General features: G+C 40.1%; 2 protein-coding genes across 2 annotated transcripts; one reads left to right on the top strand and one right to left on the bottom strand.

Annotated features, from left to right (window-relative positions):
* Positions 1–3376: 3376 nt before the first annotated feature.
* On the top strand, positions 3377–8813 carry hsd20b2 (hydroxysteroid (20-beta) dehydrogenase 2). Its single transcript, XM_058087345.2, has 11 exons — positions 3377–3553; positions 4389–4435; positions 4536–4611; positions 5358–5468; positions 6632–6699; positions 6781–6825; positions 7536–7570; positions 7648–7729; positions 7804–7869; positions 8325–8471; positions 8551–8813. Exons 1-11 carry the CDS (start codon positions 3403–3405, stop codon positions 8692–8694), a joined length of 972 nt encoding a protein of 323 aa, XP_057943328.2. The 5' UTR covers positions 3377–3402; the 3' UTR covers positions 8695–8813.
* A 1907-nt stretch (positions 8814–10720) lies between these two features.
* slc12a9 (solute carrier family 12 member 9) lies at positions 10721–19844 on the bottom strand. The gene is made up of 14 exons (XM_058087344.2): positions 19575–19844; positions 17676–17900; positions 17471–17605; positions 17247–17384; positions 15461–15763; positions 15281–15388; positions 15065–15176; positions 14679–14836; positions 14533–14615; positions 14334–14458; positions 13543–13735; positions 13279–13453; positions 12471–12617; positions 10721–12081 (listed from the first exon to the last, which is right to left on the bottom strand). The coding sequence occupies exons 2-14, from the start codon at positions 17878–17880 to the stop codon at positions 11243–11245; spliced, it is 2721 nt and encodes a 906-aa protein (XP_057943327.2). The 5' UTR covers positions 17881–17900; positions 19575–19844; the 3' UTR covers positions 10721–11242.
* Between the last annotated feature and the right edge of the window lie 1301 nt (positions 19845–21145).

The raw sequence follows: 21145 nt of genomic DNA, 5'->3' as shown, positions 1-21145 counted from the left end.
CCACATGAGCCAACATCAACACATTCTATATGGCTACATTGTGTTCAGGTGGAGCTTTAAGTCCCATGGCTCTCCTCCACATGTAAGTGTGAGGATGTTTGTCCTGACTTGCACATTGATAGCTGCCTCGCTGCAGTAATCAGATTAGCCAGGGGAGGCTGTGCTAAACTCATCTTGCTGCCTGCAAGCCTCTTAGTGACATGGCTAACGGCACTGTCGGAGATCACCGCAAAGGAAGGTTGGACCCGCTCAAATAAGCGGCAGCGTTCAACACTTTTGAACTGAACTTAACCTATGAACTTGATGTTAAACACAGAAACATCTTCGTCCCCAAACTTGTCCTTCAATCATTAAAACCAAAAAAAGATGACGGATGTCATTTTCACATGGCAGATCCTTGGTTGCATGACTTTTAAAGAACATCCCTCCAGGAATTTGTTACTTTTTAAGAGGAAGATTCATGTCGCCAGGAATTAATCAAACAGCCTGTATGTAGGCGGGGCCATAGAGAGGCTTAGACTTTTGCCTCCTTGTGACCTTGCTTAATTGCTCAAGTGAATCAACATGTGCATCAAGACTGTACCATCATCAAGACACAAAAAAGCATCCCAGAGAACAATACAAGAGAAGTTCAGTCTGTGTATGAAGACTGCAGACATACACTATCTTATCTACATGTACAGTATAACAAAACACGCAAAAGTGTGTCATCATGTGACCTTAACCGCCACTATCTTTTCTCATGGACAATATCCATGGTCTCTTTTACTATGACTGAAATGCATACCCATGCTTTCCATGGGACCACTCAATCTTTACAACCACTTTAAATTCTGCAGTGCCATGCTGTTCTCGGCTGTTGTTGCTGTGGTTCCCTCTAGTGGCTGATAGGAGTTTGCTGAGTAGAATAATACTTTTTGCAATATTTCAGCTCAAATGTCACCTGTCATTGGTAATAAAAATACAGTAACCAACGAGGAAATAAGGAGGAAATAGGTGAAGTATTGATTCTGATCTCCCAAATTTTCCATCTGAATAATAAGACCACTATGCTGCTTCATTTCTTGCTAAGGACACAGTAAGGACTTGGCAGTTTTATGATTTCCAATGTGTCTGTGAGGCCATGAAGGTGACATGCTGAGTCCTGACTTTGTACGGCTGCATGCAGAGACGGCAGCTGAATTTGCTGATGTTGTTTTGGAGTGCTAGGGACCCAAGTGGAAGAGTGAGGTTACAGAGAGAAGAGATACCTGGGGTCAACAGTTCAGAACAATGTACTCGCAATGCCTGGCTACAGTATCGTCACTTTTCTGCAATATTACTACAACATACGGGGTGCGTCAAAAATGTTCCAGGAATGGTGTTACAAAATCTATACAGTAAAGTCTCGTTATATCGATATCGGTTATAACGAATTACTACTTATTACGATACTATTTTCATTTCCCGGCAAATTTCTAGTCTTTTATGATATAATTAGTTCCGTTAGTACGATACCCGGTTATTATGATAATCCGGTTACTACGATGCCCTTTTCATCTCCCGCCAGCCAATTTGGTCTGCTTATATCGATACAAAAGCAGCTTAAATCAATCTTTGCTTAAAGATTTCAATACCAAAAATAATGCAGTTCAGCGCAGGATCGGATATATGGATAGTCCGGTTATATCGGTATTTTTTCAGACTCCCGAGAATATCGATATAACAAGACTTTACTGTATTTCAAATCCAATCTACAGGTTTTCCCACTTGAAGTAAACACCCTACCCTAGACTGTTGGAAAGTAGTACTTTCCCAGCCTTCTCTGCCACACCTTCATGTTCTCCTGGAAGAATTCTTCCGGGATCCTCCTCAAACTACAAGTCTTCATGGCCATCCTGATGACGTCCGCATTCGTGGCTTTATCACTAATATTATCATTCAAACATTTAATCAGGAGTATTTTCAGCTTATCCGTCAACAGACGCTGATTTCCGTGAGTGTGGACTGTCTCTGCTGATATGAAAACATGGCAGATTGGAACCACAGGAAAAAAAGATTTCTTCCTCACGTGTCATGCACACATTCACAACAGCGTGGAAAAAAAAAAATGTCTACCACCCAGAATCCATATTCACAAGACTGATATTATAAGGATTGCATTAATCACATCATCTACATAGGCGGCATTCAACCTCATCCATCCAAGTCAGTCAACTTTCAAGCTTACTGTGTGTCATATGTAAACATTGCAATGCACCGTTGTATAACAAGTAGGGCTGTCAATCAATTCAAATATTTCATCACAATTAATCACATTTTGTCTATAGTTAACCCATAATTAATCGCATGTAGAACTACGCTTTTATCTATATTGTTATCTATAAAGTTGTGATTAAATCTCTGTCTTATGTAAAGGATATAACATTCGGAAATATGGGCCATTATTTTATTAAAAATATTATTAAAATATAATATAAATAAAAATATATAAAATAAATAAATATATATATAATATATAAATATATTATAAATAAATATAATAAAATATAATTAATATATTATTAAAAATAATATAACGTTCAAAATTCCACAGTTGGAGAGTGGTGACTTGTCCGACGTGGTTTGACAGTCCTCGAATGCGCCATCTAACTTTCCCCCATGACTATTTAGATTACTATGTTTTTATTTCACCTCATATTTGTTTCCATATCCTGATATTATGTGAGAATGAATAAAAGCAAGAATTTATTTATGATGTTATTGAGTGATAATGTGCATATGTGCATATGTGCAGGCTCATACTGATGCATGGTGATTCCGTATTCATTTTTTTTCTCAAACTACGGTGTGGGCCGAGGGTCAGACAGGATATGCGCACGTGAATTGTGCATCCAAAAACTAGTGACAATTTTTTTTTTTTTTTTTTTTTTTATCACAACATTGTTTTATCTCCATCCCAGCTCTAAGTAGTGCCATGTACTGTAGCTTTGCTTTGTTATGTTGTGATTAGATTGCCACCGCTTGTGTTACTGGGTGGGATGCTCAACTGCACCATATGATGATGTCATGGTGATGTCGGCTTACTTATCACTCACATGAGCCCTTTTTTTTTTATGATTACATGCTGCATCAGGGGAAGAACTTTCAACTGTACTGCATCAGTGGGGCATCCTTAAGTATAAAATAGCTTATAGTTCATTTTTAAAAATCAGATTTAAAAACGTGTTGGAATATTGTAATGCTATAGATTTTGTTAACAATTGAAATAAATGTACTGTATGTGGTAGTTTCCTACCTCTTGTGCCAGTTGTACATAGTAAGAGGTGGAGCAGCAAATAAAGGAGGAGCAGAGGTCATCTTGGCACACGTACTTATTGATGTCTTGCATAGAATTATAGACTTTGGTCACAGTCTACCAAAATGTCTTTACTTGACATCCTGCTCATCATTGGTGGATTGACTTTCTTTTTCTACTTGCTTAAAACAGGAGGGAAATTCTGGTGTGGCTTCAGAGAGTTTATTTTATCTAAGTTTTGGCAAATGGATTTAAGGACGTACGGGCAATGGGCAGGTAATGTTAAACGTTTTCAGTGTTCATTTAAACAACTGTGTGTCAGTTTATGATACTATATGCTACTTGGACAAGGTATTATTTGGTGAAAATCAAATTTCAAATCAAATTTGAACATGGTATTGTGGACTTTTCTGTCATTAAGAATGCATCTGATGATCAAATTCTTAGAACACTCCAGTTTTTGTATAGTTTTGTTTTTAATTTTTGCTAAAATGTTACCTTATGTTTTTGTACAATAATGCACTTAACAATTGTTACGTGCATGACAACAATAGAGTTCAGTTTGCCCTGAATTATATTTTTGCATGAAATCCAGTGCCCAAAGAAAGCACCCTATCACTATCTGTGCATTTTTTTAATCGCATGTGACTCTAAGTAATCCGCCATGGGTCTACAGGAAGTTGCAAGTGTCCAGCATATAGGATGCACAGGAAGTCTGCATCAACAATAAGTTTCTTCCAGTCATCATTTGTAATGATTTTGTGTTTTCTGCATGTAAAACTACAGTCATTGTCTATAAAATATATTTACATGATTTACCTTGGGAAAAATTGCCTTGGTTTTTGTATATTTCGGTGTATATAACAAAGACTGTTAGGGGGGGATGAAAAACAGAAAAGCCATCACGTAACAGTAAAAAAGCTGAACTGTTGAAACTAATAACTAATAATACCACAATGATTAGTCTTTAAATATATATAACATATTTTTAAGGCTTTTTACAAAATTAAAATTAGCAAAGTGGCTCCCTGCATCCTTTGATTTTTCAGTTTCCTCAGTGACGGCAAGTCTATACAATAGTCCTGAAACGCTTGTGTACTTCCTCCCACAGTTGTCACAGGAGCCACATCCGGCATAGGTAAAGCATACGCCATGGAGGTGAGTCTCGAAAATTCTCCAAAATGAGGAAAAAGTCCAGCAATGTTGTGATGTTTCATATTTTTGTTATTTATTTCATTGATGGTGTTCTTGTCTTCAGTTGGCTCGAAGAGGCCTGAATGTTGTTTTGGTGAGCAGATGTGATGAAAAGCTTCGGCAGGTGGCCAAAGAGATTGGTGAGAAGAGATTCAAACCCTGCCATTAAATTTGAAATTGGTTTCAATTTAATTGGTTCCAGACCCGACGGTGATAAGTACATTTCCGCAAAATCTGAATCAATATGAAGAAACTGAAGATTTTCATAGTTTCAGCATAGAAAACTAGTTTAAGACTTTCTAAATACAATTTTTACCATTATTCTGCTATTCATACTCCCAAGGTTCCCGAGGACTTCCGGACAGCTGCCGAGCTCATTTTTTCAGATTACTTTAGGATTACACAATTAGGACACTGATAAATGATTACTTAAAGATTGCTCTTCTGACTCTTCAACATGACCAAGGACTTCAGCAATAGTTTGGTAGATAGTCCAGCTCCGGATTGTCCAGTTTCGCAAAACAGTCCCGTATTTGTTGGCTGGGAATCACAATCTCCCACCACTTCTGCCTGATGCTTGCCGCTGAAGGCAAGTTAGAACATTTGTATGCTTGGAAATGCTTGATTTAGGCCAATTTTGTGGGCTAATTGTAGGCCCTAGTCAACCATGAAACAATATATATATATATATAAAATATAAAATATATATATAACGCAATAGAGTGAGGGAGCAATGTTTGAACCGCTATTCAGAGGTATTGACAAACTTTAAAACAGACATTTTCACTATGAAAACTCAATGGCAGGGTTCTGGCTCAATATACAGCATCATTAAAATAAGTTCTATAAATGAATTGTATATCTAAAATTGTGTTCACTCTGTCAGAGGGACAGCATGGAAAAAAGACTCACACTATCCGGGTGGACTTCACACACGACCACAACATTTACCCTTTCATGGCCAAACAACTACAGGACATGGAGATTGGAATTCTAGGTAAGAAAACGGCTATTGGGTATTAAAACAATTAAAGAAGAACTTTCATGGTCAAATCTGGTTCATAACATTTTCTCCATAGTCGAAAATGCGGACTTAGCGCGTAATTCGTGCAGCACTACGACGGGAGTGACTACTTTGAGATCACACCGATTCGCTAGCATTCCCTGATGAAATTGTCTATAAGAGATATAGATTTTCAGACGAGAGAATACGCTACATTTGCTCACATTTTGGACCGTGCATCAGGAATAAAAAGTAATATGAAATATTACCTAGGCCAAAGTTTGCCGACGTATATGTCACAGCAGTCCTTGCATGAGTATTCAGCCTATTTGTCTTCTAGTATTACAATATTTGCAGTGGTCCTGCTTCACTCTATTGGCAACAACAGTGTTCCTTTTGGCAGTAATCATCTTTTTCGATGTTTTATAATGTTACGTTATGATATTATTAAAGATGCCCAATAATATTGTGACTATCAAGACGATATTGACATAAAAATTTAATATTGGAAGTGAAATGATAATGAAAATAAATGTTTTTAAATGCTGTTTCTAGGCCTATGGGCTCCCGTATTTTCGTGCAGGCATATGATGACCTCAGCAAATCCAGTCTGAAGCGTGTAAGCAACCGTGGGTGGCTAGTAACAAGCTAGCTCGCTCCTGACTAACGTTATGTCTTTTTCGGATATTAAACTTATTGGTTATGCACGACGGAATTAAGATTTCTTCCTGCAATACTTGTAATAGTATGTGATGTTACACATATCGGTATCGATTGATATTGGAATCGGAAATTGAGAATTGGATAATATCGGTATAAAATAAATCCAATATCAGACATCCCTAGTCATTATGTTACGTTTTGTTATAGTATGTTCAATTGCATTATATTTCAATACAACTTAAGAAATGTAATGTTACATATTTTTGCCTCAGTTTGAGGACATTTTTCTGGTTAGCGTACAATATGGTGCGGGTGTTGTGTTATTAATACAATGCTTGAGTCCGACTGTGTTCTTCATGTATTATTAATGATAAATGATTCTTGTTACTGTCATGGAAACAGGAACTGGAAATTTGCTGCGTCACCTGTCTATGATCCAATCAGTGGTTGATTCTCAATTGTAAATGACTCTCCATGTTATCTCTGTGTTACAGTTAACAATGTGGCAATGTCCTACTCTGATGATTTTGCCTTGTTCCATGAAATTCCATGTGCTGAACAGGTATTGTATATTTACTTTGATTCCAAATGACACAGACTCATCCGTGAGGCGTTACTAACATCTAGGTTCTCTTGTGGCCAGAAAATCAGTGAGGTCATCAACTGTAACACGCTATCTGTAGCTCAGGTAAGATGATGTGATGTCAACTATGACTACAGTAAAGTCTCGTTATAACGATATCGGTTAAAATGAATTACTACTTATTACGATACTATTTTCATTTCCCGGCAAATTTCTAGTCTTTTATGATATAATTAGCTCCGTTAGTACGATACCCGGTTATTATGATAATCCGGTTACTACGATGCCCTTTTCATCTCCCGCCAGCCAATTTGGTCTGCTTATATCGATACAAAAGCAGCTTAAATCAATCTTTGCTTAAGGATTTCAATACCAAAAAAGAACACGGCGAACGGCTGCTTCCAGTCAACTTTATTTTTCACACTTCCACCACCAGAGTGCAGCACACACAGCGGAAAACACCCGTCCCTCGCGCCTACCCCTCCGGGTGGCAACACCTTCCCTATCGATAGTTCCGGGGTGAATTATGTCCCGGTAACCGGTAATCACTACAGCGTAAATTTATTTTTATTTACTGTAGTACAAAATTTATTGTAGTACAAAAGCATGCTAGATACGCAATCCATGAACTCAAGGAGAAAATTACATGCCATATCAAAGATCCGCCCACTTTTAATGCAGTTCGGCGCAGGATCGGATATATGGATAGTCCGGTTATATCGGTATTTTTTCCGACTCCTGAGAATATCGATATAACGAGACTTTACTGTATTTGCATTTCATGATATCTTATTTAATTCTCTGTCCTTGCTCAGATGACAAGATTAGTTCTTCCTGGCATGCTTAAAAGGTATGTTAATAAAGTCATGTGGCTGCTGAGTATAATGTACTGCTGGGTTACACATGTTTGTGGGTTGTCTGGTGCAGAAGGACAGGGTTGATCATCAATATCTCCTCTCAAGTGGGGATCCACGCACAGCCTTTGTTGGCCCTTTACTCCGCTACAAAGGTACACGTTTCAAAAATACTACCAATTACTTGCAACTTAGATTGAAACTTACCTTGTCTTCTTCTTTCTTGCAGGCGTTTGTGATTTATTTCTCTCAGTGTCTGCATGCTGAGTACAAGTCAAAGGGGATTACTGTCCAGGTAAACAACTGAAAGAAAGTTGAGAACTATATTTACCTGCAGAACATCATTTAGATGTTAATTTAGACCAGACGTCACAAAATGGCCGATATCGGTCCGGATCTGGACACAGTGATGGTCTTTGGCAGACCTTAAATGGACATCAATTAATTGGACATAGCATAGCAAGTTAGCGAGCTAACTAGTTAGTCTCTGTAATTAAGTTATTATATTGAAACTTACCACTTCCACATGGAATGAGAGGAGAATATGTACATATTTTCTTGGGCGGTGTCTGCCAATGTGGGACAGCGAGGGGGTGGTTGGGAGTGCACCCTAAAATTGTATTTTCTCCTCAACATAATGCTGGCATCCTTTCATCAATACTTTAGCTGCCTGATGACAAATGAATTAAAAACACTTCTATCGTCTATGACGTTGTACTCAATAAGGAATAATCATCAATTTTTCCACAGTGTGTCATGCCCTTCTTGGTGTCCACCAACATGAACAAAATGAAAAGCAGCTGTCTGGTGAAAAGCGCTACAGATTTCGCCCGAGAGGCCTTGAACACAGTTGGCTACTCCAGCTACACCAGTGGCTGTCTGCTACACACAGTACAGGTCAGCATCAATCATATATTAACACATATTTCTTATAGGAAACACATCAACTCATCTATTTTTTTCCATAATCTTTCAGAGGTTTGCTTTTGGACTCCTCATGCCGGACTGGCTTCGTATGTCATCAATCTTTGTGGGAAAGTTACACAACGGAGCACAGCAGAGAAAAGCCCACAGAGGAGTGCACAAGGAGGAATATACAGTGGAAGGAATAGAGGGGTAACGACCAGGACTAAACCAGGAAGCAGAAAAAAAATGACTAACTTGAATAACTTTGGGGAATCTGGTACTGTACGTATATCCTCAAAGGAGACCCAAGAATGCAGTTCACTGTTTAGTTCAAAAGCCAAACCACAATAAAATAATAATAGTTGGTTAAGTGGTGCCATATTTGGGGACATGAAATGGGGTGGGGCGGGGGGGGGGGCGAGTTACCCACAAAAGCAAGCTGAAAAGGTGAAGAAAATGAGCAACAAGAAACAAAAACTGAATGTTTTCTGAAAGGCCCGAAAGTTTAAGTTTTGCTTATTTTAGTTTATATTTGGTTGCGTAACGTGTTTTGTTGTGAAGTTGTGTTGTTTCTAGGGATGTCACGAAACGAGACGATACACGAGATTGAGCTAACAGGAAGTACTCTGCGATCCGTACCGGAAACGTGCAGGACAAGTCTACTAGTAATCGCAAAGACAACATTAACAACACAATATTTATTACATTGAAGCACTACCGCGGTTACAAAGATATACTCATTGACCACAACATGAAGTACACCTGCGCTCTTCTTATATGCTCCAATACAAGAGCACTGTCAAACACACAAATATAATATTTTTCTAATTTATTTTCTCATCCTAGTAAAGGCAGTGTTTGTGACGGCTCCTGTATTGGATCTTATTAAAGATTAGTGCACCTAATGACCTGTCAGTTGCCTTTGACAAACAAGAGTTATGCATGTTTATAAAGACGTACATTTAGTGGCGTTTCATGAACTGTTGCTGAGTCATGTTTGCCGCCGTTTCTTTTAGCAAGTTCCTGTTCCTGCTGAGGTAACATGCAGTGTTAAACACGACAATGTAACACAGAAAGAAGTGCATTTGCTACATTACACCTGTGATAGGATAACTTGTCTGTAACAACCTTGACCTAATTGGATCCATCATTAGTTGGTGACTGATTAGACTCTCCTTTGTGCATGTATGCATACAAAAAAGTAGACTTGTGTAAATGAAATTGTTCCCTTATTTGAAAATTTGGCCCTGCAAAAAATTATTTAAAGAAAAAGATTCTACAATTGTCTTTCAAATACCACAAAATTCTGATTTACATCCCTGATGATAAGACTCTTCATATGGACATTCTAAAAAAAAATCTCATTAAGACAGTGTGATAATTGTGTAATAATCACTAAAGGCGTTCAAGTGCATGAAACGGTATAGGAAAATATCCTACTAGAACAGGGGTGGGCAAACTACGGCCCGGGGGCCACATCCGGCCCGCCAAGTGTTTGAATACGGCCCGCCCAATCTTTCCAAAGTATTTCATTTAAACTCAACATACAACCTGGCATCATGGCCTGAGCCAACCTTTTGATGGTTTTATCAATGTCGTTTTTTGACATGGTCTGTTGTTTACAAAGTGCTCCTGAAAAAAGGGACACAAGCACATAATAATAATAATTATTATTATTATTAGATTATTATAATAATTATTAGAACTATTATGATTATTATAATTATTACATTAATGCTAATTATTATATTAATTATATATATGATATTATTGTTATATTTGCATATTTTACATAATAATAATATAATAATTATTATTTTTATTTTATTGTAATTATTATAATATTTTATTATTTTTAAAATATTTAAATATAAAAATAAAATAATAAATAATAATAGCAGATTGCATGACAATTTTACAGATACAATAATACCAGGTGGACTGTTACGTGTAAAATATATAGTCTGCCCCCCCCCCCGTAAATTTTGTCATATCAATGTGGCCCGCGAGTCAAAAAGTTTGCCCACCCCTGTACTAGAACGTACAATACTCAAGGGTGCGTATCCACATGGCTGACAGTAACAGATTAGAATGTAGTGTCAATCGCCAACCAGACACTTCATTAGGTACACCCATGCCATCTAATGTGATCTAATACCGGAGCAAAAGTAATAATACTCAGTTTTTCATTGCCATTGTAAGACATTCATTCATTAATTCATTCATTTTCGACGAGGGTCGCTGGAGCCAATCCCAGCTGTGTACACCCTGGACTGGTCGCCAGCCAATCACAGGGCACATATAGACAAACAACCATTCACACTCACATTCATACCTATGGACAATTTAGAGTCTCCAATTAACCTAGCATGTTTTTGGAATGTGGGAGGAAACCGGAGTACCCGGAGAAAACCCACGCATGCACGGGGAGAACATGCAAACTCCACACAGAGATGGCCGAGGGTCTCGGGTCTCCTAGCTGTGAAGTCTGCGCACCAACCACTCATCCGCAGGTAAGTAAAAATATGTTAGCCACAGTAATAAATATATTGGTAAATGAATACCTCTCCGGCATTGTTCATCCAAACTGTTCATTTCTGTAAAGATAGAGCTCTTATAGCTCATTAGATGTATCTAATGGAGTGGCCAGTGAGTCTTTGCTGAGCTGTACCATTGCATCCACATGATGTGTTCATTTACATGTAACCAGTGCTTATATATACTTAAAGAAGTCAGGAAAGAGTTTGTACAAACACAGATGCTTACAGATCAGTGTAAGTTACAGGGGTGACGCCATGGATGAGGAGCGTTGGCCCCAAAGCGTTGGTGACTGCTTCCAGCTGAGCCAAGTACATCTGGGATTGGCTGTGATGAGCAGGAGGGCGTGGTAAATACAGGAAGCGGACAGCAGCCTGAGAACTGTGCTCCATTAACATAGAGTTCACTGCAGACAAGAAGGGCTCTGAGAGAGCTTGGCTCTGCCCCTCAGCGCCCTCTATTGGCTGAGTGTGGTGTTGCACCACCGAGTCCCACGGGACTATCTTGATGGACGCTCGGATTCGGAGCTTCTTCAGCAAGTCTCGAAACGTCTCTTCGTTGACCACCCAGCCCTGGTCGCTGGACTCCGTCTCCACGTTTAGGAAGATCCTCATTCGTGCGTTGCGCCACTTGCTGGACATGTTGAGCACGCAGGCCATCTGTAGTAAAAAGAGGCTGCACACGTCCTGGTAATCTCGATAGCCAGGCTGCAGCAGGTTGAGAGGCCACACATCAATGGTCCGCTCTGACCCGTCCACTTTGCTCTGTTTCCCCTCTCCTTCCAAGTGGAAAAAATAACGTCCGAGGCACACGTTCTTGTTCATTTTGATGGCGTCAGAAATGATCCCAATGTACTCCTCAGGCGAGAGCCAGCGTGGGCTCTCAACGTGTCGGACTGGAGGGAAATGAGCCTGTAATGAAGGCAGGTCAACCCCAAAATTATACTCGCCCTCAGCGCCTTGTCCCAATGTTGTGCCACAAAAGGCAGTATCTTGAAGGAAGAAGTCCTCAGGGGTGCAGTTGTCATAGAAACCCAAGATCAGAGTGTTGGGTTTCATGCCACCTTGAAAAGACGTAATGATGTCACTAGGGGATGTTTAAAAACAAGAAGACATCCTCTAAATATGCCTAAAGATGTATGCGTTATTAATGATTGTATTGTGTATATATAGTATATATATATATATATATATATATACATATACATACTGGATGGGGTCATTTATTTACTTAATTGCTGACAACCATCTATTATATATCATTATTTATATTACATGTGAAATATTTTCACTTTTTTCCATAGACTCCAGCCTCAGCTTTCCAGATGTCTCCGGTGGTGTGCTGTGGTAAAAATCTCTACCACTGGCACGGGTCACAGTAACGTTAATTACAGCCATAAGTGACATTTTAACCCCTGACGAGAAAAAAGGAGCATCAATTCAAAGTGCTTACCGAGACCTGTGATGCGCAGAAGATGCTGCGTTCCCTGTCTGACAGATGGAGAGAGCGTCAGGTCTACGAAGGCCTTCACCCCGAGCTTATCGACTAAGCTCAACCAGAAGTTGTACTGTTGCTGCACAGGGTCTGATGGCAGAGAATCTTAAAAGGAAGGAAGATATAAAGTGTGACTTCATGATACATCATCCATCTTTTATGCTGCTTATCCCCACTCGGGTCACGGGTATGCTGGAACCTATCCCAGCTGTCTTTGTGTGTCATACAACTTCATGTCCTTCATATCCAAACTGTACCTTAAAGGAATATAGAAACTTGCCATTTAAGCAAAGGTCTCAGTTACCCCTATCTGCCACTAGAGGGCAATGTCATAGAAAGTGATGCCCACATTATTTCTGGATCCTCACCTAAATGTGTATTTTTCATATTAAACTTTATTTTCTGTGGGCTGGTTATGGTACTGTCGTAAGAATATACTGTTAGTATGTCCTGCTCTTTGGCTTTCAATTAGATAATGTATCACAAGACACCATTTGCTCCAGGGTAGGACAAAGAGTGAGTAAAATCATGTAATTAAATTGTAGTAGTAGGTCGATATTGGAGGTACTTTGCAATGCTAGCACAACTGCAGCCTGGCTTACTATAAATAACGATGTCAAGCAGGAAGTGAAAGAATTCTGTTTTGTGCACAGCAAAGCAATGAAAGCATGTGACAACAATCAGTTACCCTTTTGCTTGAGAAGAAGTAAACAAAACGTTAATGTTAGTTGCAGATGGCCTACACAGACCACTCCAGGATAATTACCTAGATCTCCAAGCTGCACGTGGCCCAACACAAACAGTCCTCCCTTTTTCAGCTGGTTGACAAAGAGGATCAGCTGACAGGAAGATCGTGGGTTTGCAACCATTAACAGGACTTGTGGCCTCCAGAACTTCACATGGTCCTTCCTCACATCTAGCATCAGCAGATACTTGCGCACCTATAGTACAGCCAAAGGTGAAGAATAAGAGACTGAAGAGAGGACAGTGACGCAGGTACATGGTAGATGATGGGTCCCTTCTCGAGTACCTGATGGAAGATGAGAGCCTGGCTAATGTAGCCCCAGCTGCTGGTGGGAGATCGGTAGTGAAGGAAGAGCAGCAGCAATAACAGGAGGACGATGCTGCCGGATGAGTACACAGGGTTTATGACGAACATCATGACTAAACAGCTCAGAATGCCCAGCAGACACGTATGCCAGGAAAAGAACTGGAACGTTGGCCTGTAAAACACAAAAATAGAATCAGGACGATAAACACATCTTTTAGTGACCTACAGGACAAGCAAACAGAATGTTGGAGAAGTATCAGTAAAAAAAAAAAAAAGTAAAAGTATAAAAAAGAAAAGAACCTCACCTATGATTAATTTTTAATTACACAAGATGTGACCTGACATTAGTTTGAGGGAAGAGCTGCTGTCAATAACGGTATAGGTTGACACCGGCATGGGAAATAAAGTGCTGAACAATTAGAACATAGGAAAAACAGTTCTGTAATTATCCTAATTATAGATTAGTGTTGGTAGGAACTTTTGGTAATGATAATGGTAATGGTTTTATTTCATTTGAACATGCATCAGATTACAATTGAGTGCATCACATAATCAGTTCAGAGTTCCACATGTCAAAAAGGAGTAGGAAGAAGCAAAGTTTATTACATCTTACCCCTCCATCTGGTACTTTTGTTTACTTCCTGCTTTCGTAATATGGTTTAAGTTTTTATTTTATTTTTATTTTTTAAACAGCAATGCAGCTGTAAATAGCAGCATTATCACAGCAGTAAATAACAGAGTGGCTGTGCTCCACACTCTTTGCTGATTACCTGAAATTTGGCGCCGATGCCCACTCAAGGGCCAAACAAGCCAAGTCGACAGCAGCGTAGGCAAGCAAGTAGAAAACAGTTACCAAGCTGGCAATGGCATTGAGTTGACCGGCAAACACCACGCACTGCAACACAACACACAATGCAAGTTGTCATGCCGTATGAGTACGTGAGTATTTACCACAGAGGGCCTGTTCACCTGTGCCAACCCCCAGGTGTAAAGCACGGCCATCCATGGGTTTCCTGCACTGGATGTGATGGTGGCGGGTGCTAACGGCAAACCTGTGGGAAAGAATCTGCTTAGTAGAAAAGACTTGGACAAAGAGAGATGTTGTGCAGCGGTACCAAAAAGCTTATCCACAGCAAGAGCATGCAGGATTCGGGATGCTCCAATCATGGAGCACATTGCAGCAAACAAGGCGCCGCAGTATATCCCAATAGTCACAAATGGCGGCCAGATGTTTATTCTTTGGAGGAAGCCATAATCTTGAATCAGCAGAGTCCTACAAATAAAATTGTGTTATTAAGCGAAGAACATTCACCTTTAAATAGGCCTTCTTCAATTTTTAACAATGTATGTTATGTAAAAAAATAAATAAAACAACCTCCCCAATAGTAACAGCAGCTTAATTATTGCAGATTAGAAAGCATCAAGAAAACATACAGTGGAATACATTATGGTCATCTACAGTACCACCAAGCATTTAATAGACATCACCACAGTTGCCCACCTGTCACAGGTGGCGCTGACCAGGAGGAAGAAGAGAACGTAGACAATGAAAGTGTAAATGACGGCCACGATGGTACCTTTGGGGATGGATACACTCGGAGTTTCCAGGTCTCCTTCAGAGAGAAGCGCAAAGATCTCAGTGGAGTAGATAATTTAATTCATTCCATGAATCACCTCACAAGAAACAACTTATTCAAAAAGAGTAACAAGCGATAACCTGACATGTTGGCTCCAGCCATGATTCCAGTGCAGCTGGTGAACATGACGGCAAACACGGTGGCAAAGGACATGACGGTGTTTGTGCTGTAGTCCAAAGAGTAACCAGCTAGAGGGTAAAAAAAAAGAGACGTTAGGTAAGCAGGCATGAAGCGATGCCAGAGTGCACCCAAACACTTACAGTCCAGGTTGTTCTTCAGTGTGGTGATGTTATAGCCAGTATAGCTAGCATTGTAATGCAGGGTCTGGTTGCCAGGACCCAAGTGAGTGATGACGAATTCCCGTGGACTGACAGCCAAAGAACTGATGAAGACGGACAGCAGCGACACGGTAACAAGCAGCAGGATGGCGAAGGCGGTGCGGGAGTAGATGTGGGCGCCCACCAGACACACCATCAGACACAGCAGGAGGACCACAGAGGAGTAGAGCACCGTGTACCAATAACCTTGAGGGAGGACATGCACACCCTGGGACACGGATGTTTCTGAAAGGAAGGACCAAATCATGAATTACTGTATACATTCATTCATTCATTTTCTACCGCTTTTCATCACACGGGTGGTGGGCATTCTGGAGCCTATCCCAGCTGTCTTCGGGCGAGAGGCGGGGTACACCCTGGACTGGTGGCCAGCCAATCACAGGGCACATATAGACAAACAACCATTCACACTCACATTCATACCTATGGACAATTTGGAGTCACCAATTAACCTAGCATGTTTTTGGAATGTGGGAGGAAACCGGAGTACCCGGAGAAAACCCACGCATGCACGGGGAGGAGAACATGCAAATTCCACACAGAGATGCCCAAGCGGGGAATCAAACACGTGGCATCCTTGCTGTGTGGACTGCGTGCTAGCTTGTTTTTTTAAAAATGTTAATTAATAACTCACACTTGCGGCACGGAGGTCTAGTGGTTAGCGCGCAGACCTCACAGCTAGGAGACCAGGGTTCAATTCCACCCTCGGGTATCTCTGTGTGGAGTTTGCATGTTCTCCCCGTGCACGCGTGGGTTTTCTCCGGGTTCTCCGGTTTCCTCCCACATTCCAAAAACATGCTAGGTTAATTGGCAACTCCAAATTGTCCATAGGTATGAATGTGAGTGTGAATGGTTGTTTGTCTATATGTGCCCTGTGATTGGCTGGCCACCAGTCCAGGGTGTACCCCGCCTCTCGCCCGAAGACAGCTGGGATAGGCTCCAGCACCCCCCGCGACCCTCGTGAGGAAAAAGCGGTAGAAAATGAATGAATGAATGAATAAATCACACTGTTTTGTGGTTGAATGTGACTTATTAATAGTGCACAGATATGAATATTGAAGCAAATTTTACACATTTTTTTTGTATTTTTGCAACATTTTCAAGCATTAAAATTGTTATTGTAATTTATTTCAAACATGCATACAGGTGACATTGGAATACGTCATGTTACAATTCACAATGCCACATGCCCAAATATTGCTAATACATTTGTTCACTTCCTGTATTCAACATGCACTATTTACAGTACTCTTCCATATAAAAACACACACATATACTGTATGTGTATTTATTTATTTATTTCTGATATTGGCCCAATTTCTGCTATGATATATATCATATCTGAATGGCACAACCATAATAGGGGTGTTATTTTAGGTCTAGAGTGCTCTAATAATGTTAAACACACATATAGAAGGTCGTAAACAGGTTTTCTATGCTCTACCTGTGAAAATATTTCAATAAGGAATAATAAATAAGTAATCCTACTTAGTGGAAATGTACTTCTCACAGTGAGGTCTGGAACCAATTAAGCGCTGTAAAGAACGGATCAGAGTATACCCACAACACAGACGGATCGTCGTCACTAATGGAACGAGGTTCCCTGTCCATTGTGGAAAATGCTTTCTCTAGTGTGTGTTGTTTAGTATTTTGTCAGGAATATGAAATGTGTTTTTAAAAAATGGCTATACAGTACAAATAAACTTACCAGCATCCATGCCAAAGACATCAAGTATAGCTTCCACAAGACCAAGAACATATTCTCCACACGCAAACACTTTGGCCAAGAAGAACATCAAACCAATACTTCCTCCAAACTCAGGGCCCAGCGATCGACTGATCATGTCTGATTAAGCGTCAAGGCTTGTGTAATGTATGTAAGATCAAAGAAATGCACAGATTGCAAATTTGTGAAGGTACTGGTAAGGATACAGTAGGCGCCGCCGCCTTGTATGGCTCCGTTGGTGGAAATGGCACATATAGACAAGATGGTAAGCATTATGATGGTGTAGGCAACAAACACCATTAGGAGACCTTGCAGGAGACCGGCATGACCAACAACAAACCCTGCAAAATCAAACCATGTCAGTTTAGGTTCACCTAACTGATATCCTTTCGTAAAAGGTCCATTGCTCACCTGTTCGCAGGAACAGTACGATGCTGAACATTGAGAGAATGGTCGGCACCATCACCCCAAAAAATGTGTTGAGCTTTCGGGGCTCTTTACTAGGTGTGCCAGAGCTGGAGTCAGGTGACGTGTCCACTACGGCCCCGCATGTTGCCGACGCCACCGCCAGACCACACACCCCTGAAGTGACGAGGGGCGTGCGTTCATTGGACATGGCTGCTTCTTCAATTTGCCCTGTGAAACACAAAACAAAACATTATAACATTCATTTATTCATTCAATTTCTACCACTAAAAAATGCTCCAAGATGCATGTATTGTTGTAAAGGTCATCTGAGCATATTGAAATGCAGCATATCTGATTGGTAATTTCATAAAAAGCCTGACAAAGTGTTCAACTGATGCTAAAATGTAGCCTGACGCATCACGTTACGTTTGACAATTTTACACTCATTATCCAATTCTTTGCATAAAGCACAGCAAATGTTCAAACAATGACACACTAGCAGGAAATGCCCAGCGTGTGATGTTTTGCGGTACACTAGCCTTAACCGAAGCTGCTCACACCTCTGTTTGGTATTTGGAGTCAGCTGACTCACACTTGCGTGTCAGAATTGACATACAGCTCAAACTAAAGTACTTCTTCCTTCTATATTTGACCTATTGGAAGACTCCCCCAAATTCGTTACTCTCTTCCTTTTGCTCAAACATCCACAGGAACAACATGATGAAACATGCAAGAAGAACGGTGCTTCTCTTCCACCTGACACTTTATTGAAATAGTAACGCAAGGGTTCAATGCTGATGTGCTGCTAATATTTGTGCACATCGAGAGGAAGAAGCAGTGCTTCCCTTCCCATGGGTGAGGTCATGTGCATGGTCAGTAATAGTCCCATCAACTGATAACATCAGGAGGCTCAACTGCCTGCAAACAATAACCTCTTGTTGTTTGGCGTGTGTTAGCGACTGTTCATCATCAGTCATCTTCAAATACTGCGTTCTTCTCAAAGACATCACCGCGACATTGGACATTGCACTAATACAATGTGTATCAAAAGTCTACGACCAAAACAAATATTTGTTTATTGTACAGTTTTTGTCAGTTTTTTTTCTTTATATATTTATTCTTGCTGTGCTATTGCCAAACTCTATTAACCCTATCACACTTATTCCCTGTTAGAAAATGGTAACATACTGTATGAACAAGCCAAATACAGGAAGTGAACAAGTGAGACTTATTACTATGTAGGGTTAATTAGGCTGTTCTTTGATGTAACTTTGTTAAACATGTTTTAAATAAATCAGATCATTACCAACCAACCATTATTTGTGCAGTAAAAGTGGTAACAGGCAGTATAATAGACCCCATAATATTGTGTAGTAGGTTATATCAAGTTTGTATTCTTAGTCAATTGATACATGCTCAAATAGCTAAAATGCGACATGATCAATCAATTTAAATGTGGTGATTAGTACCGATTTATGACTTGCATCCTGTTTTCTAGTTTGTTGTTGACACTGAAAACATAAGACTGTCCATTCCAGATGTTGATGCAAAACGCCACTAATGATTTAAGGAGGCCATTGGATGGTCTCTGTTACTTTGGAGCACAGTTGCGTTTCAACATAAATCTTTAGTCACGCTAAATGAAGCTAAATCGAGTTAACTCACTGTTAAGAAGAAATGCACCGAGAGAAAACTGCCTTTTTGCTAATGTTTTGTTTCATTGTCGGGAAATGACAGTAGCCGGCCCGGCCGGCGGCACACACGGTGTTAATAAAGCAACGCACCTTAGAAAGTGACATTCAAACCAATCAAACACATCCTGAAAATGTACATATAGACTCACATATAAAAGAGTAATGTTTAATTATCAGGCTAAACCACAATATGGACTCCCCAACTCACCGCTGGCGTTCGTCGACAAACTATAGCCCCACTTCCTGCTTCGTCAACTCTGTAGTCTTGTTGTTTAATATGGTGGTTGCTGCTGGTGCTGCTGGTGTGTCAGGCCGACGGTCGGCGCCGAGTAGTGCCCGGTACCGAGAGCTGTGGCTGAAGAAGATGCCCAATGACAACATAGCAACATGGCACGCCTCGTCCTGTGATTATTTGCGCTAAATTGTCATGAGAGAGCGGAAAAGCTGCCATGTGACTCGCAAAAGGGGAGGGGAAAGCTACAATGAGGACAGCTTTAAGAGCAGCATAGCCACGCCCCTTCTTCCTCTTCTTCTTTTTCCTTCTTTTCTTATTCTAACTCTTTATATACTTGTATGTGTATAAAAAAAATGTATAAAAAGACTGTCAGTGGAAAAAATGTATATACCTATATATCTTGTATATACCTTTCATTATTTTACTCAACTATACATAATATGGGTCTATATTGTGTTGATGTAATGTTGAACTGCTAATGTTTTTGACCGCAATGTTTCTAGGCACTAGGGGGCGCTGTTGTTCGACAACACAGCTCTTCAAAGGGGACAGGTTGGGTCAACAACAAGTGTGCCTTTATAGAGCTATTAAAGGTCTCTTAGAAAGATAGTTGAAAATATATATTATTATCCATACAATTGTTATGTTTCCTTAAAAAGGCATTCATAAGCCTGTGTTTTTGCTTCGTAGTATGAGTGAAAAGAAGTTATGTCTTAATTGTAATTCCATTCTGTGTAGAAATGTGTGGCTTTGGATATACATTTGAGACGCACGGTGGGTGAGTGGTTAGCATCAGGCCCGGGGGCCAAATCTGGCACATTATGCAATTTCATGGGAAATAGCATTGAGCTGGACCTTATCAAACATTGAGAGGTGAATAAATTCCACAAATCGACATGTGCCCTGCCATTGGCTGGACACAAGTCCAGGGTGAACCATGTCTCTCACCCAAAGAAAACTGGGATAGGTTCCAGCATGCCCCCCACAACTAGTGTGGATAAGCAGCATAAAAAATGGATGGAGACTAACTGGTTTACACACCTAATTATAGGTGTGTACAGGTGACTATATGGGTGTTATTTCATGTCTACGGGGCTGTAATAATGTTGAAAACTGTATTAAGAAAGTCAACCATAAACAGTTTTTCTATACTATCTATACTATATGATAATATTTTATTTATGTGTCTGCTGAGTGTCTGTGTACATACTAGCAGATAACAAGAATTTTCATAAATATAGCATGTGTTCCTCATTAAGTATGGTTTGTATTTCAGAATTCCCATTGGTTAAATTCTCCAGGAATTTTGATGGCTGCTCGGGTCGTCATGTCGTGTGAAGTGACGTTTTGTCTTCAGCCCGGGACTGCAATCATGGTAGTTTTGTGACATGTTAGCCTGTTTGGTGATCTTCAGAGCTGTCTCCGAAGCACCATCTTCTCATGCCAAGGAAGATATTGTTGGTTGACACGGTGTGTCAAGTGTTTTGATGGCCAAATGTCATGTGGATGGGAGTCGGAAGTTTATGTTCATTCATTTTCTACCA

Source organism: Doryrhamphus excisus, linkage group LG21, assembly GCF_037039965.1.
Source record: "Doryrhamphus excisus strain RoL-2023G ecotype Guam linkage group LG21, RoL_Dexc_Guam_v1.1, whole genome shotgun sequence".
Lineage (NCBI taxonomy): Eukaryota > Metazoa > Chordata > Actinopteri > Syngnathiformes > Syngnathidae > Doryrhamphus > Doryrhamphus excisus.
The sequence above is the reverse complement of the archived record's forward strand: the minus strand, read 5'-3'. Positions and strand labels throughout refer to the sequence as shown.

Excerpts from the sequence above, each read along its gene's own strand:
- slc12a9 (XM_058087344.2), bottom strand. The coding sequence starts at position 17,880 with ATGTCCAATGAACGCACGCCCCTCGTCACTTCAGGGGTGTGTGGTCTG. Across the intron at positions 17,606-17,675 it reads CGTACTGTTCCTGCGAACAG|GGTTTGTTGTTGGTCATGCC; the intron begins GTGAGCAATGGA and ends TTGATTTTGCAG. Across the intron at positions 13,454-13,542 it reads AGGCTCTCATCTTCCATCAG|GTGCGCAAGTATCTGCTGAT; the intron begins GTACTCGAGAAG and ends GCTGTACTATAG.
- hsd20b2 (XM_058087345.2), top strand. The coding sequence starts at position 3,403 with ATGTCTTTACTTGACATCCTGCTCATCATTGGTGGATTGACTTTCTTT. Across the intron at positions 6,700-6,780 it reads AAATTCCATGTGCTGAACAG|AAAATCAGTGAGGTCATCAA; the intron begins GTATTGTATATT and ends TCTTGTGGCCAG. Across the intron at positions 6,826-7,535 it reads ACACGCTATCTGTAGCTCAG|ATGACAAGATTAGTTCTTCC; the intron begins GTAAGATGATGT and ends GTCCTTGCTCAG.